Genomic DNA, 15,398 nt, shown 5'->3' on the forward strand with positions numbered 1-15,398 from the left:
TTCACTCCCTTCACCACCGGCACACAGTGGCTATAGCGTGTACCATCCACAGGATGCACTGCAGCAACTCGCCAAGGCTTCTTCAACAGTACCTCTCAAACCCGCGACCTCTACCACCTGGAAGGACAAGAGCAACAGGCACATGGGAACAACACCACCTGCACGTTCCCCTCCAAGTCACACACCATCCCGACTTGGAAATATATCGTCATTCCTTCATCGTAGCTGGGTCAAAATCCTGGAACTCCCTTCCTAACAGCACTGTGGGAGAACCTTCACCACACAGACTGCAGCGGTTCGAGAAAGCGGCTCACCACCACCTTCTCGAGGGCAATTAGGGATGGGCAATAAATGCCGGCCCCGCCAGCGACGCCCTCATCCCATGAACGAATTTTAAAAAAAGTCACTTGGACAAGTGTACATTAATAAAGGAAAGCCAGCACGGATTTGTTAAAGGCAAATCATGTTTAACTAACTGGATTGAATTTTTTGTTGAGGTAACAGAGAGGGTTGATGTGTGTCTGGACTTTCAAAAGGCATTTGATAAAGAGCCACATAATAGGCTTGTCAGAAAAACTGAAGCCCATGGAATAAAAGGGGCAGTGGCAGCGTGGATACGAAATTGGCTAAGTGTCAGGAAACAGAGAGTAGTGGTCCATTTTGAACTGGAGTAAGGTATTCAGTGGTGTTCCCCACGGGCCGATACTAGGACCACTGCTTTTTTTGATACTTAGTAATGACTTGGACTTGGATGTACAGTGCACAATTTCAAAATTTGCAGATCACACAAAAGTTGGAAGTGTAGTAAACAGTGAGGAGGATAGTAATAAACTTCGAGGACATAGACAGGCTGGTGGAATGGACGGACACATGGCAGATGAAATTTAATGCAGAGAAGTACGAAGTGATGCATTTTGGCAGGAAGAACGAGGAGAAGCAATATAAACTAAATGGTACAATTCTAAAGTGGGTGCAGGAACAGAGAGACCTGGGGTATAAGTGCACAAATCTTTGAAGGGTTTAGATAAAGTAAATAAAGAGAAACTGTTCCCATTGGCAGAAGGATCGAGAACTAGAGGACACAGATTTCAGGTGATTGGCAAAAGAACCAAAGGCGACATGAAGAAAAACTTTTTTAAGCAGCGAGGCGTTATGATCTGGAATGCGCCGCCTGAAAGGATGGTGGAAGCAGATTACATCATGGCTTTCAAAAAGGAACTGGATAAATACTTGAAGGGAAAAAATTTGCAGGGCTACAAGGAAAAAGGGGGGAAATGGGACTAACTGGATTGCACTTACAAAGAGCCGGCACGGGCTCGATGGGCCAAATGGCCACCTTCTGTGCTGTAACCAATCTATGATTCTAAGTGAATAGAAGTGGCATGCTTCAGAATTAATGATATACCTCCTAGCACTGGCTTACGCACCAAAAGTAATACATGATTCACTCCTGATTTCTTCGATATGCCGTCGGATCATTTAGTTCATGCTAAAACTACAATTTTTTTTTAAGAAGAAATAAATTTACATAGAAGCAATAAAACAACAGATGGACAGGGACACAGACCTTAACTTGCACAGATACTTTAAACAGTTTGTAAAATCAAGAATTCAAATTCTTACGGGGCAATTTTTAACCCCCCACCCCTAACAAGAACGGAGCATGAGTGGTGGGGGCAGGTTAAAATTGTGGCAGAGTGGTACCGTGTCTGTGCTGACTTTGCACCGCTCACGGTTTTAAGCGGCAGTGTGTCAGATCCTCGCCCGAGGCAGTGGAATTGAAATGCCAATGTCAGGGTCTGATAATGTTATTCAGACTGCACGCCATTTTGTCATGTTTTCAGCGAGGTCGGCGTCTGGTGTTGGCCTCACCAGCAAGGAGAATAGCACTTGGGGCTCTCTGCAGCTGCTATCAAGGGGTAAGATTTCTAAAGGAATCTTTGAGTCATTTAGTGACTGTGTTTGCATTCTGGCAATAGGAAAAAGGGATCTTATAATTCAGTGTCTAACATATGATTTAAAATCCAGATAGAATTAAATGACATTGTGGATTTTTCTTGTGAATATTAATTGTGATATCACTAATTTTAGACCAGACATTAAATTTAACCCTTGCTAAGATGATTAGCAGTCTTGCTGCAGACAAGACATCTGAATGTTTGGAACTGCCTAAAGAGGTTAGACTTGGCTCTCATAGACTAACCAGCTCTTCAACTATAGTCCAGAATTAATATGTCGAGTTACCATAATCCTCTATTCCGTTGCAAGTGAAGATGCTTTTTTTTTGTACTTTACCATCTGTTTTAGCTTGAAGATACAGGATTTGACCTGTTAATATCTTGTATTATCAATAGATGGTTCTGCTACTTGAGTTGCAATTGGAACCCTTTCCCCTGTGCTATGGCTTTCATAAAGTGATGCTTAAGGTGCAGGCTACTAATTCTCCACAGTATTATGCACCAGATTTAGTGTTTGTGGAAAACAATATCTAGCATTATAAACACCTTTCTGTGGAACCTTCAACATCTTTTGCCTCTTGTCTGTAACAGTTGTCATGACTGATAATTCAATGGGATAGATCCATTTATCCAACAAGGGCTATAAAAGAATCATGGTTGTTCACAGCTGCTTTCTGAGTCAATAACTGGGTTTCCTTCAATAGTAAAGAACCATGATATTCATCAGAGTGCCCAGTGGACCGTGGCTGGAAGGTGATCCTGTGCACAGTCAAGAATAAATATTCATTAGGCATACACTTGGCCCAAATGTCACTTTATAAAGTTCATAAATCCCCTTCTTCTTTTATCAGTGAAAGCAATTTATTTTCTACACTGGAAGCTATATTTTAAATAATTGGAAGTGAACAGTCATAAACTTAATTCTCATCACAAGAATTGCCATCCCTTCATTTCTCACCCAAGAGTCAACCCATAGAGCTTTTCTGATGAGAGGTTTCCTAACTCTAATACCCCTAGGTGGACCCTTAGTGGACCAAGCAAAGCTAGTGGAAGACTGCTGTTGCTCACATTGGAACCCTTCAAATGTCCGGTGAGTTCCGGGTGCTCAAACCTGCACAAGCCCAGCAGCAGACTGCTCCACCTCAGCTACTGCCGGGCGCTAACTTGCTGGCACCATGGCGAGTTTTGGTTGAGAGAGTGACGAAGGTGCGGACATGCTGACATCCTGGGAGGCCAACGTGTACCACTCCCGTGGCGCCACTGCCACTCCTGTGGGGCTGGGGCTCATCGGCAGGAGAACAGAATGCAGAAGATGAGTTTCTCATTCTCCTTCAAAGCCGTTATCTATGTGGTCCACCAATCTGTCCAAAGTGGATAAGAGTCTGTTCAAGTTGGACACTTGTCTGTCCAAGGTGGAGGTCAGAGCCTGCGTGGCAGGCGTTCGAGCTTCCACCAAAGCTGCAAAGCGTGCAAATGTAGACTCCTGCTGTGAGGGCCGGGCTGCAGCGTCCCTTGAGCTACTCATGCGATGGTAGACTGAAGAGTGATGATGCCTTGCGAGAGAACACTATGCAAGCTGGAGGCGGATTCCTCCATACTCTCAGCCATGTAACTGAAATTCCTTGGCAGGCTATCCAATACATCATATAACTCCTTTTGTTTGATGCCGGCAGTTTTCTTCGCATGGCTAGGTCCCTGAACTCCACGTCTTTGTCCTCCTCACCAGAGCTAGGAGGAGGCGTCACAGTCTGTCCCTTCCACCAATACCTGATGTTGCCCGCTCATACCCAATGTTTCTCCATGTGCAGACCCTTCTGACTATCTAACCCACCTGGAGTGACAGTATCTGAGCTGGTGCCTTGGAGGGATTGAGCGCTTGACGGTGCATCCTCATGAGGATGTTCCTCCTCATAGAATCATAGAAAATTTTCCGGCACAGAAGGAGGCACAGAAAGATTCAGCCCATCGTGTCCGTGCCAGCTGAAAATGAACCACCCCAGCCTAATCCCACTTTCCAGTACTTGGTCTGTAGCCCTGTAGGTCACGGCACTTCAGGTGCACATCCAGGTACTTTTCAAATGAGTTTAGGGTTTCTGCCTCTACCACCCTTTCAGGCAGTGAGTTCCAGACCCCACCACCGTCTGGGTGAAAAATTTTTTCCTCAGCTCCCCGCTAATCCTTCTACCAATCACTTTAAATCTATGCCCCCTGGTTATTGACCTCTCTGCTAAGGGAAATAGGTCCTTCCTATCCACTCTATCTGGGCCCCTCATAATTTTGTACACCTCAATTAAATCACCGCACAGCCTCCTCTGTTCCAAAGAAAATAACCCCAGCCTATCCAATCTTTCCTCATAGCTAAAATTCTCCAGTCCTGGCAACATATTCATAAATCTCCTCTGTACCCTCTCAAGTGCAATTACATCCTTCCTCTAATGTGCTGACCAGAACCGTACACAGTACTCAAGCTGTGGCCTAACCAGTGTTTTATACAGTTCAAGCATAACCTCCCTGCTGTTATATTCTATGCCTCAGCTAATTATGGAAAGTATTCAATATGCCTTCTTAGCCACCTTATCTATCTGTCCTGATAACTTACAGGGATCTGTGGACATGCATTCCAAGGTCCCTTTCTTCCTGTACACCTCTCAGTATCCTCCCATTTATTATGTATTCCCTTGCCTTGTTTGCCCTCCCCAAATGCATTACCTCACACTTCTCTGGATTGAATTCCATTTGCCACTTTTCTGCTCACCTGACCAGTCCATTGATATCTTCCTGCAGTCTACAGCTTTCCTCCTCACTATCAACCACGCGGCCAATTTTTGTATCATCTGCAAACTTTTTAATCGTACCCCCTACATTTAAGTCCAAATCATTAATATATATCTCAAAAAGTTTCCAATGGAGGAATCTCGTGCTGCAGTGTAGGACCTAGAGGAAAGGGGCAAGAGTTAGGATGGCAGACAAAGGCTGGACATCTGCAGGTGACAGTCTTGAGAATTCAAGTTGAAGTATTGAAGCTTGCTGTATCTTTGCTGAGGTGAAGGAAGGGTTACAATAATATGCAGAAACCCTACTCATGTCAACTGCCAGCCTCCCCTTTCCCAATGCTCATGGCTCCCAGGCCACTAATCGCCAGGCCTTCCTGCTTAACCTGGGCAATGATGTTTGGTGTTCTTCCTCCGGTCTTGTTCCTTTCTTTGGTGTTGTGTGCTGTCTTGTCCTGCAGAAAAAGAGGGTGAGAGTTAGTGAGTGGCTATTAAATGGTGAATGGAAATATGTGGGGCAGTGCATGTGTTGAGAGGGGCAGAAGAAGCAAGATGGAATGGGGATGTGATTAATGTAAAGGGAGGTGTGTGTAATGTGAAATGAGGAAGGAGTTTGTGGTTGTGCAAGTGCTATATGATGTGAGAAGAGAATGGCATTAGTATGTGGTGTGAGGAGAGGAAAGGAAGAGGTGTAATGAGAAAGAGGTGTTTTTTTTAATTATTTATCCTCGGAATGTGGGCATCGCTGGCAAGGCCATCATTTATAGAAATAACAGAAAGAACTTCCTGTTCCCATCCACACAACTTACTGTGCCTCTTGACTTAGTGTCATTTGCAAACTTGCATTTTACAACCCACCATTCCTTCATCAAAGCTGAGATCGCAGTACAGATTCCTGGGAAGCACCACTTGTCACATCCTGCTAATCAGAGTACATTCCTTTTATCCCTACTCTCTGCCTCCTACCTCCGAACCAATTACCAACCCAAGGTTACCGCCAATTCTGTACGTTTTTATTTTTGCTAATCTCTAGTGCAGAACCATATCAAATGCCTTCTGGAAGTACATATTGACAACATCCATAGACGTTCCTCTATTCACCATGTTAATGACCACCTCAAAAAAAATCAACTAGATTAGTCAGAGATGACATACCCGTCACAAATGTGCTGTACATTCTATGTAATTCTATGTAAATGCAAGCTGACTGCCTTTGATTAGGTCATGCTTGTTTAAACACTGTCACTGTCCCCCTGATGATAGATTCCAATAACTTCCCCATAACTGATGTTAAACTTACACTAAAATCCTTCACACGACATATTTTTAGATGCCCTTGTACCGCTGGTATTTTGTCCTCTTCCACTGTTGAAATGGATACAAAGGGCCCGATATTACCATGGCAGCGGGTTCGCGGCAGGGGTTACCTTCGCGCCCGGTGAAATCAGTCTGCCCCGCGTGCAATCGCAGGCTGATTGGATCCACTTACCCGTTGTTCCGGGTTCCCCGCTGCTAAGCTGCGCGGCGGGCGGACTGCGCATGCGCAGTAAGGTCTGTCAGCTGGAGGAGCTCTATTTAAAGGGGCAGTCCTCCACTGACTGATGCTGCAAGAAATAAGAAAAATTACAGCATGGAGCAGCCCAGGGGGAAGGCTGCTCCCAGGTTTAATGATGCCTCACTCCAGTTCTTATTGGATGGGGTGAGGGGGAGGGGGAGGACAGAGATCTTCCCCCCGCCGGGCGGAATGAAGCGGCCTGCCTCTGCCACCAAGAAGGCCTGGCTCGAGATGGCAGAGGAGGTCACCTGCAACACCAACATATTGCGCACCTGCATACAGTGCAGGAGGCGCTGCAATGACCTAAGTAGGTCAGCCAAAGTGAGTACACTTACTCATTCCCCTACACTCCGTCTGCCACATCACCGCCCCCACCCCACACCTCCTTCTGCACTGCCAACACTACTCTGTCACATCACCCCTCACACCCACTCAAAGTTCATCCACATTTTACCTGCACTTACTCACCTCGCCAGTACTCATCCCACCACTACCACTCAACCCAATCCTCATACAATCTCATGGCTCTATCTCATACTCACCCTCTCATGCATCTCTTTCACAGTCAACCTCACTCAATCTGCCACTACCTGTGCTGCTGCCACAGGGCATGCATCACATATGTGCAGTAGGAAGCGTAAGGCAAACGTGTCGTGAGCATGAAGGGGATGCACAAGGGTGTTTGAGGGTTTGTCATGGTTTTTACTTATATTTAATTTCTGACCAACTCACATAACATATTATATTGGCACCACTACTGCCACGTCTTTGTGAATCTTGTCTGGTTTGTGCAATAATGCCCTTTCCTGAGGATCACAATGAAGACCCACACCTGATGCCACCCATTGTGTCACTGCAAAGTGGGTGTAGGTGTATTTGCAGGGCTCTTTTGTGCAGACGACTGAGAGACATCGGCGATGTCCCCGGTGGCACCCTGGAAGGATGCGGAGGAGAAGTTGTTGAGGGCAGTGGTGACTGACAGCGACAGGTAAGAAGATGGTGCTCGGGCCAGCCGGGAGCAGCTCGGCATGAAGGAGGCTGCAGATGTCCACGACTACATGTCGAGTGACTCTGAGCCTCCGTGTGCACTGCTGCTCAGAGAGGTCCAGGAAGCTGAGCCTCGGTCTGTGGACCCTGTGGCCAGGGTAGTGCCCTTTGCGACGCATCTCTCTCTGCGGTAGCCCTCCCTCCTGCTGTGCAGGTGGATGTGTCACAGCACTGTGTTGTGGAACTCCACATGTCAGAGGTAGACGGCGTGGCCGGCGAGGCTGGTGATGCTGTTCGCCCTCCGAGGAGGTCATGACTGCAGCTACGGCGGCCCCCATCCGGAAGATGTACATCTGAGGGGGTCCGCAAGGTAGGTACATGTGTCTGGACACCGGGGTAAGTGTGCAAGTTAGTGAATTTTGTTGTTAGGAGAAGGGTGGTGGAGGCCAAACTTTGTCCAAAGTGACAGAGTGGCCTCCTGCAATGAGTGAGGGTCTCCCCCCACCCCCCCCCCCCCACCTGTCAAATGGACCTTTGCAGCTGCCACAGGCTGATGGCTGCAACACGTCCATTTGAACTGGGAGTGTTTCCCCCAGTACGGGAAACAGTCCCAGTTGTTTGCAAAATCCTAACCCTCCTAAAATATCACGTTAATCAGGTCTCTAAACGACCGGAAATACCTTAATGATTACTTTAAGTGGCACCCCGCCGGCTTTAATTGCCGGCGGGAGTCCCACATGCGGGGGCTGCACACGCATGTCAGCGCGTCAGTGGGGAACCCGGAAATGGGGCGGGTTGGAGCCGGGCTCCCGACGGGCCCCGGGAATCCCCGATTTTTGTAGCCCCTCTGCCACCAACGCACCCGATCGCGGGTGCGAAAATCGAGCCCAAAGTATTCATTTAACAAATCCTGAGATGAGAACACTGATGTTAACTGTACCCACTCAGCACCCTGACTCATTTCAGCACAGAACAGAGATGAAGCCTTGATCCTTCCTGGTCTATTTAGCTCCATACCATACCATCCATTGCATATGCTCAGTTAATTTTCAGGGATGTTACACATGTCAATTTTATCTTACCTGTGTAGAACTTTGTGTTTGTTCCAAGTCAGAAGCAGTTTTGTGTTGTCCTATTTAACCATGAATTTGTGCAACTGAAATATATATCATTTCAAAATAAGTGATTTTAAATAGCTCAGTAAAACACTTCTCTGCAATTCAGCCAATTGCTAGTGAACTTCAGAAACACTGCTGTATATAAAGTATTTTCAAGGCCAGGATAGAATGTAAAGCAGCAATAATTGAGGGCTGCATTTCTTTTTCTCAAATCATTCTAATAATGTGAATTGTCGCTGGCTACTGAAACACATTTTGCATCCGATTTTCAAAAGTTGTGAACTTGGGATAAAGCATTTTTAGCAGATTTTTACAGGGTTTAGAAATTATGCTGTTGTGGTAACTATTTGTATTTATAATTGGACATGTCATGTAAATTGTACATTTGCTATACGTGGAAGGTAAAAGTTTAGGGCTGGATCTTGCTGGAGCGGGGCATCTCGTGGCCTGCACCATTAGACTTTTTTCTGCACCCTTCAACCTGAACAATTTTTGCGCCGTAACTTGCTGGAAGTGTGAGCTGATAACGGAGCATCTAGAACCTCAGTGAATGGCGGGACCAACAGTGTATCTCCTTAACCAGTGTGATTTAAGGATTGAGAAAGAAACAAAGGAACGTGAAGACGGAAATAGGGTGAATTAGAGTCAAATCAGGCACAGAAAGATAAATAAACAGAGGGAAAGAAAGATTGGATTGGGAAGAGAAAAAAGAGACAAAGGAAAAGTAAGAATAAAATTTTACATTTTTAAAATCTCTTAACAATTGCAGGAATGATATAGAACAATTTAAATTGTTCCCTTTCTGGGCCAGACCGATTGATTGGACCTGCATGAACAATGATCACGTTGTTAACAAGGTACGCAGTTAAGTTCCAGCCCTAACTTTCTGCAGCAAGTTTAATGGGCAATTAATGTGAAAAATTCAACAAGTTCTTAAAAATAATGGGGAGGCTGAGGGCGAGATGCCGTTTGTGCAAAGCAAATAGTCTAGTCTGGCTGGAGAATCTAGAACAGAATAAGGGGTCGGCCATTTAGGACTGAGATGAGAAGAAATTTCTTCAGAGGGTTGTGAATCTTTGAAATTCTATACCCCAGAGGGCTGTGGATGCTCAGTCGCTGGATATTGTCAAGGCTGCGATCGATAGATTTTTGGACTCTAAGGGAATCAAGGGATATGGGGATCGGGCGGGAAAGTGGAGTTGAGGTTGAATATCAGCCATGATCTTATTGAATTGCGGCAGGCTCGAGGGGCCGTATGGCCTACTCCTGCTCCTATTTCTTATGTTCTTATGTAAATGGTGGAGTGGCTTAAATCGATCAGCACGTTCTGGAGATTTGCAACTCACAGGGTATCTCTTGATCCCCCAAACTTGCTGGCCGATTTGTGTATTAATAACGGCATGCGTCGTTAACATGCCATTATCTTTCCATGATGTGGAGATGCCGGTGATGGACTGGGGTTGACAATTGTAAACAATTTTACGACACCAAGTTATAGTCCAGCAATTTTATTTTAAATTCACAAGCTTTCGGAGGCTTCCTCCTTCGTCAGGTGAACGATCGTTCACCTGACGAAGGAGGAAGCCTCCGAAAGCTTGTGAATTTAAAATAAAATTGCTGGACTATAACTTGGTGTTGTAAAATTGTTTACAATTATCTTTCCAGCAAGATCCAGCCCATAATTTTTCAAAAAAATAGTAACTTGCATTTGTAAAGTTCTGCTAATGTAGTAAACTTAACAGAGGAAAAAGCTGCCAAACAGAAGTGGAAGGAAAGTTTGAGGAGGTGAACAAAAGGCATGGCTGAAGAGAGAGGTTTTGAGGGGACATTTGAAGGTGGGGGAGAGATAGTGAGTGGCTTTAGGGAGAGAGTTCCAGAGTATAAGGACCAATGTAGCAGAAGGCTTTGCCACTGAAGGTGGAGCAGTGGGGATGCCATGGTCAGAAGAGTATCACTGCAGAATGAGATTCAGGATGTATTGTGAGAAATTATTGTACATTAGTATAATAATGGCTTTGACAACCAGGCCACCATACTGCTAATATTTAATTCTGCATTTTAAAATCTTTAAAACAAGTAGGTCATTACTTGTTTGAATTATACTTTATTGAATTATACTTCATAAAAATATCATTCACTTAATAACTCATTTCTCAATTGTTATTTCTGTACAAGGAATTAATGGAACTACAAAAATGTTTGTGCTTGATTGTATCATTAAAATTAAATTATTCATGTTTTGATATTTTATTGTTTATTTGGATAAAAATATATTTCCCAGGCTGTGCAGTGAGTTAGAGCACCTACTCAGTGAGATGGCCGCTGAGAGAAACCCAGGTACTATTTCCTCCCCCCACCCCCCCCCCCACTCTCCCTCACACCGCACCCCATAAAGGGATGAAAATCAAAGGACTAGAAATTTGCCCACTGACTTATGCCTTTTTAAAATATAGCTATACTGAGTAATATTGGCAAAGGACCACAGCTGGAGAATGGTGTACAGTGTATGGAGATTCAGAGAACAAAACGAGTTCCAAAGAGTAATTCCCCATGGAAGTTAAAAACCCCCCTTAAATGAGGAGTGGAGATACAGGTGATTTTTATATATGTGTTGAGAAAAGTCTACAGTGCTGTTCAACAATCGATCTGGTATCCTATCTCCAGTGTAGTGTCATTGATAATTTGAAAATACCATGCAAATAACTGAACAGCTCAAGTTAATGGTCCAGTCATTTTTTGAACATATTGGTGGAGATTCTGAAGTATTAAAGAAAGAAAGAAATTGCATTTATATAACGCCTTTTACAAACTCAGAATTGCCCAAAGCGCTTTACAGTCAATGAAGTACTTTTGAAGTGTGGTCACTGTTGTAATGAAGGAAACGCGGCAACCAATTTGCGCACAACAAGGTCCCACAATCAGCAATGAAATAAATTGCAAGATTATCTGGTTTAGGTATTGGTTGAGGGATAAATGTAGTCCAGGAAACCAGGAGAACGCCCCTGTTTTTCTTCAGATAGTGCTGTGGTATCTTTTCTGTCAACCTGAGGGGGCAGATGGGTGCCTCACTTTAACATCTCATCTGAAAGACGGAAATTTATATACAGTTTGTGGAATGAATGTATCGTGTTCTTTGAAAGTATGATCAAACTAACTTGCAAGCATTTCAGTAATTTACATGTATATTTGTCTTTGTAGCAAAGTGGCTTTCTGGCCAAGGTGCCAAAGAATGGAGAGGAACTGAAAAAAAATGTTGCTGATGTGGGAGATACTTGCTCACCAACTGTAACTATGCAAACCAATGAGGGCATTTCAGAATCTGAAAGTGCTTATATGCCCAAAGCTATTACTATGGAAACAGAAGTAACAGAAAATGGCACTATTCATCAAGAAAAGGTTAATGTGACTGCTGAAGGAAAATACTCTGGGTTAAACGACATAAAGCAAATCTTGAATACTTGCAGATTAACAGCAGAACCTACTATAGCAAAAAATATAAAAGAAACCAGTGAAAGAAATCATAATGACAATACAAATGACATAAACCAGGAACTTCAAGGTGAGTTTTTCAAAAGGGAAAAAGATGTAGATCATGCACTGCAAGTATCTTTGGAGTTCGAAACAGTGCCTTCATCCTATGAAATGCCAGATGTGATTTATGCCATTATTCACAAAGATCATTCCAAAGATTCTTCAACTACAGCTCTTGGTGAGGCAGCTCCTAATTCTGTGGCAGTAGAAGATTTAGAGGTAGCAGACCTGGGCATTGCCAGCAAACCTCTTTCAGTGACTGCAGCTGCAGCAATTGTAGCTGAGGTCAACCAGGAAGAAATGGTGGAGACCTTCCAAACTACAGATGAAGTTGAAAAAGAAACAGCTGCAGTCACTAAACCAAGAAAAGAGTCAGCAACAAATCCATCAGTAGTCAACCTAAATGAAGGAATACTAGAAACCTCTTTAGAAATCAGTCAAAATGAAGAAAATGTTGAAAATTTCTCACTGATTGATTTAAATAAATTGACCATAGAAAGTTCGACTCTTGAAGCCATCCCACAGGATGATAAAGGCATGATTAGTCTATTGGCCACTAGTCTGAATGGAGAAATAAAACCTTACTTAGCCAGCAACGATAATCAAACATCAAATGACAGTGTAATGTATCAAGATGAGTCAGAAATCACTCTATCTGCTATTCAGAATGAATCTTTGGCAATCACCACTCCAGTGCAATATGCGGATGAATTAGAATCTGCCCATAGAGACAAATTCAAACTCATCAAGAAATATTCAAATACAAATCATGATCGTGACTTAATTCAGGAAAATAGATCAGCTGAATGTTTGACTTCTCTAAGTAAGAAAATTGTGTTAGAAATAATGGAACTGCAGCGTAAATCACTAAAAGATAACCTTAACCAGAAAGTTGAAGTGCAAAGTGAGTCCAGGAATACTAAACCTCAATCTGCTAAACCAACTCAAGGAGAAGAAAACAAGATTGAAGCATCAGGGAATGAAAATGTTGTCACCGAACATGTGGATTTTGCCACTGCCCGCAGACAGTGGTTGATGCTGGAAGAGATTAGTAGAACTCAAGATCATAGGCCACCAGTCAAGCAGCAGAAAAATAAAACCGTGACTAAACGTATTATTAAAGAGAAAAAAGATGACCCTTCCGTTACTAAACTGATAAAAAGGGAGACAACCTGTCCACATTCTGCATCTTTAACGTTCTCTGAAGATAAACTGCAAAGCAGCACACCAGTAGGAATCAAAATCGATGAAGTGGAATACTGGAGGAGTTCAACAAATCTAACTCAAAAAGACGGTACACTAGCATCGCACGAGAATAATGGCACATTGGTGGATTTAGACCCGAATTTGGTATTGAATATAGCAGATTTTAGTCCTTGCTCAGAAGGGAGTGATTCTGGTCTAGACTCAACTTGCAGGTCTGAAGGTAACAATTTAACTGACACTGTATTTCAGAATGAAACTTCAAGTTCTGTGCCTGTGACGCATGGAAAATCTGAAACTCCCATTGAAAGAGAGATCCGTCTAGGTGTGAAGCGGGAGGAAAGTCTAAGGAAGGCCAGAGGCATTATAAAACTTGCTGGCTCTGAAGAATATGTAGAGATTAAAACTAGGCCACTTATTTTGCAGCCTGTTTCCTCCTCTTCATCAAAAGTTAAAAATAATCAATTTGCTGAGATGCAGATGCAGCGTGAAATTTTACTTGAGCGGCAACGGGAAGAGGATCTTGTACAGCAAGGAAAAGTAAAGGGAACATATGATGAAAGTATTACTCCAGAGATTGAGGAGAGAAGGAAGTTCTTCGAGCAGCAATATCCCTTCTCACCGCCATTGCCCAGTAAAATGTTATTCCCCCACATCAATATTCCTGCCTCTTTGTCGGCTACACCTTCTGTAATGAAAAAGTACCCCTCCTATAATGAAATGCAAGTTGCTAATGTTGTTGTATTGGAAAATAATGTATTGACTTCTTCAGATGAAGACAAGACAGGGGTTACTGCTGCTCTAACAAAACTTAAATATCCCAATGTAGAAACTGTTAATGTTGTAATACTGGAAACACCAAACCTGATCATACAGAGTTCTTCAGACTTTACACTGCCTTCCATCCCATCAACTGAAACAGAAGACGCATTGCAAAATAACCCCTTCTTCAAGCTTCGCTCGCATGGATCTCAATCCATTCTTAGTCAGGAGATCAGAGAAGTACTACAGCGAGAGGAAGAGCTACGTAAGCAAAGATGCCATCTCCATGATATGGCAACATCACCTGAAAGCAGTTTCTCATCTTCAACTAAAGCTGATAATTTGTCACCAGGTAAAATGAACTGAATTAAATATACTTGTCAGAAAATGTGAATACATTGATAATTCTTCAGTTGGATATACTCCATATACCATACTTATGATAAAAGTATTTAAGTAGGAAAATCTAGCCTTGTTCTGCCTTGCGAGGGGAAGTTGTGGGGGGATGTGCAGCTTGCCTAGGCCCTGGTAACTGTTGTATCAGCGTCCTGAGCAAGGGGCTGATATGGCTGAATTTTTAAAACAAATACATTTTAATTCTTGGGAAAGTCCAGGCCGCTTGCCCGTAGGTGCAGGCCAGTCGATGCATTACAAATTGAGGCAGCAGAGAATGTTCCTGGTCTCCTGCCTCGTTCTTCAGATCGCTCACATGCTGGACTCACAAGAAACATGGCATTGTGGCTTGTTTCTGTATCGCCCCAGCTGGGGGCAGGCCAAAGACTTTCAGTTAGGGCCATTTTTTTTCCATTTGAACACCTACCCAGGATCTTAGGATGTCTCGGGTCTCAGGTCTGCAGCCACACCTTATTTTCCCACCCCCCTCTATTTACTGGTGTTAGGCCCTGCTAGGGAGCAGTCTTGTGCTGAGTTGCTGGGGCAGGAAGTCCTAACTATCCTGGGGCTGAACAGGAGCAATGTATTTCAGCTGCTGCTGTTTAGTTGTAAAAGACAGGGGTATGGATGGGAAAAGCCACCCTAAATTAGTTTCCTCTGGTTGTGCCTAAAGCAGATGAGCTAAGCCTTTGAACTGTCTGAAAATGACTTTGATAGTTCATGCAAAGTTTCAGTAATAAAGGTTGAATGTACCTGACTATATAGCGCAGATTTTCGATCATCCATTCATCATCCCAGACAATTCTGTTTACAGATAACTTTGATCAAACTAAATCCTTTCCAGCATCTCCTTCTCATAAATTTGAAAGGGCAGAATCCATCAACAAGAAAGATGATAGATTGGTATTTTTTCTACCAAGATAAATTAGATGTAAAAGCCAGAATTACAACTTTAGTGATCTGTTTCCAATAGCCAGGGGAATATAGTTGACATTTCTAAATATGTAATAAACTGTTTAATTCCAAGGGCAATGTCCCAGTTTACACATACTTCTCATTTTTCTACCATTAGTAAAATTATGCCAACAATAAGGGCTAGAAATTCTTCACAAGAAGTGAA

At 43.5% G+C, this 15,398-nt stretch overlaps 1 protein-coding gene across 1 annotated transcript in view; it reads left to right on the forward strand.

Moving 5' to 3' along the window:
• LOC137325182 (uncharacterized) overlaps window positions 1-15,398 on the forward strand; it is a 61,765-nt gene that overhangs the window by 30,326 nt on the left and 16,041 nt on the right. The window contains exon 2 of the mRNA XM_067989982.1: window positions 11,588-14,237. Within this exon, the coding sequence (XP_067846083.1) occupies window positions 11,681-14,237 (2,557 nt within the window). The 5' untranslated portion in view covers window positions 11,588-11,680. The remainder of the gene's footprint in view (window positions 1-11,587; window positions 14,238-15,398) is intronic.

Source organism: Heptranchias perlo, chromosome 9, assembly GCF_035084215.1.
Source record: "Heptranchias perlo isolate sHepPer1 chromosome 9, sHepPer1.hap1, whole genome shotgun sequence".
Lineage (NCBI taxonomy): Eukaryota > Metazoa > Chordata > Chondrichthyes > Hexanchiformes > Hexanchidae > Heptranchias > Heptranchias perlo.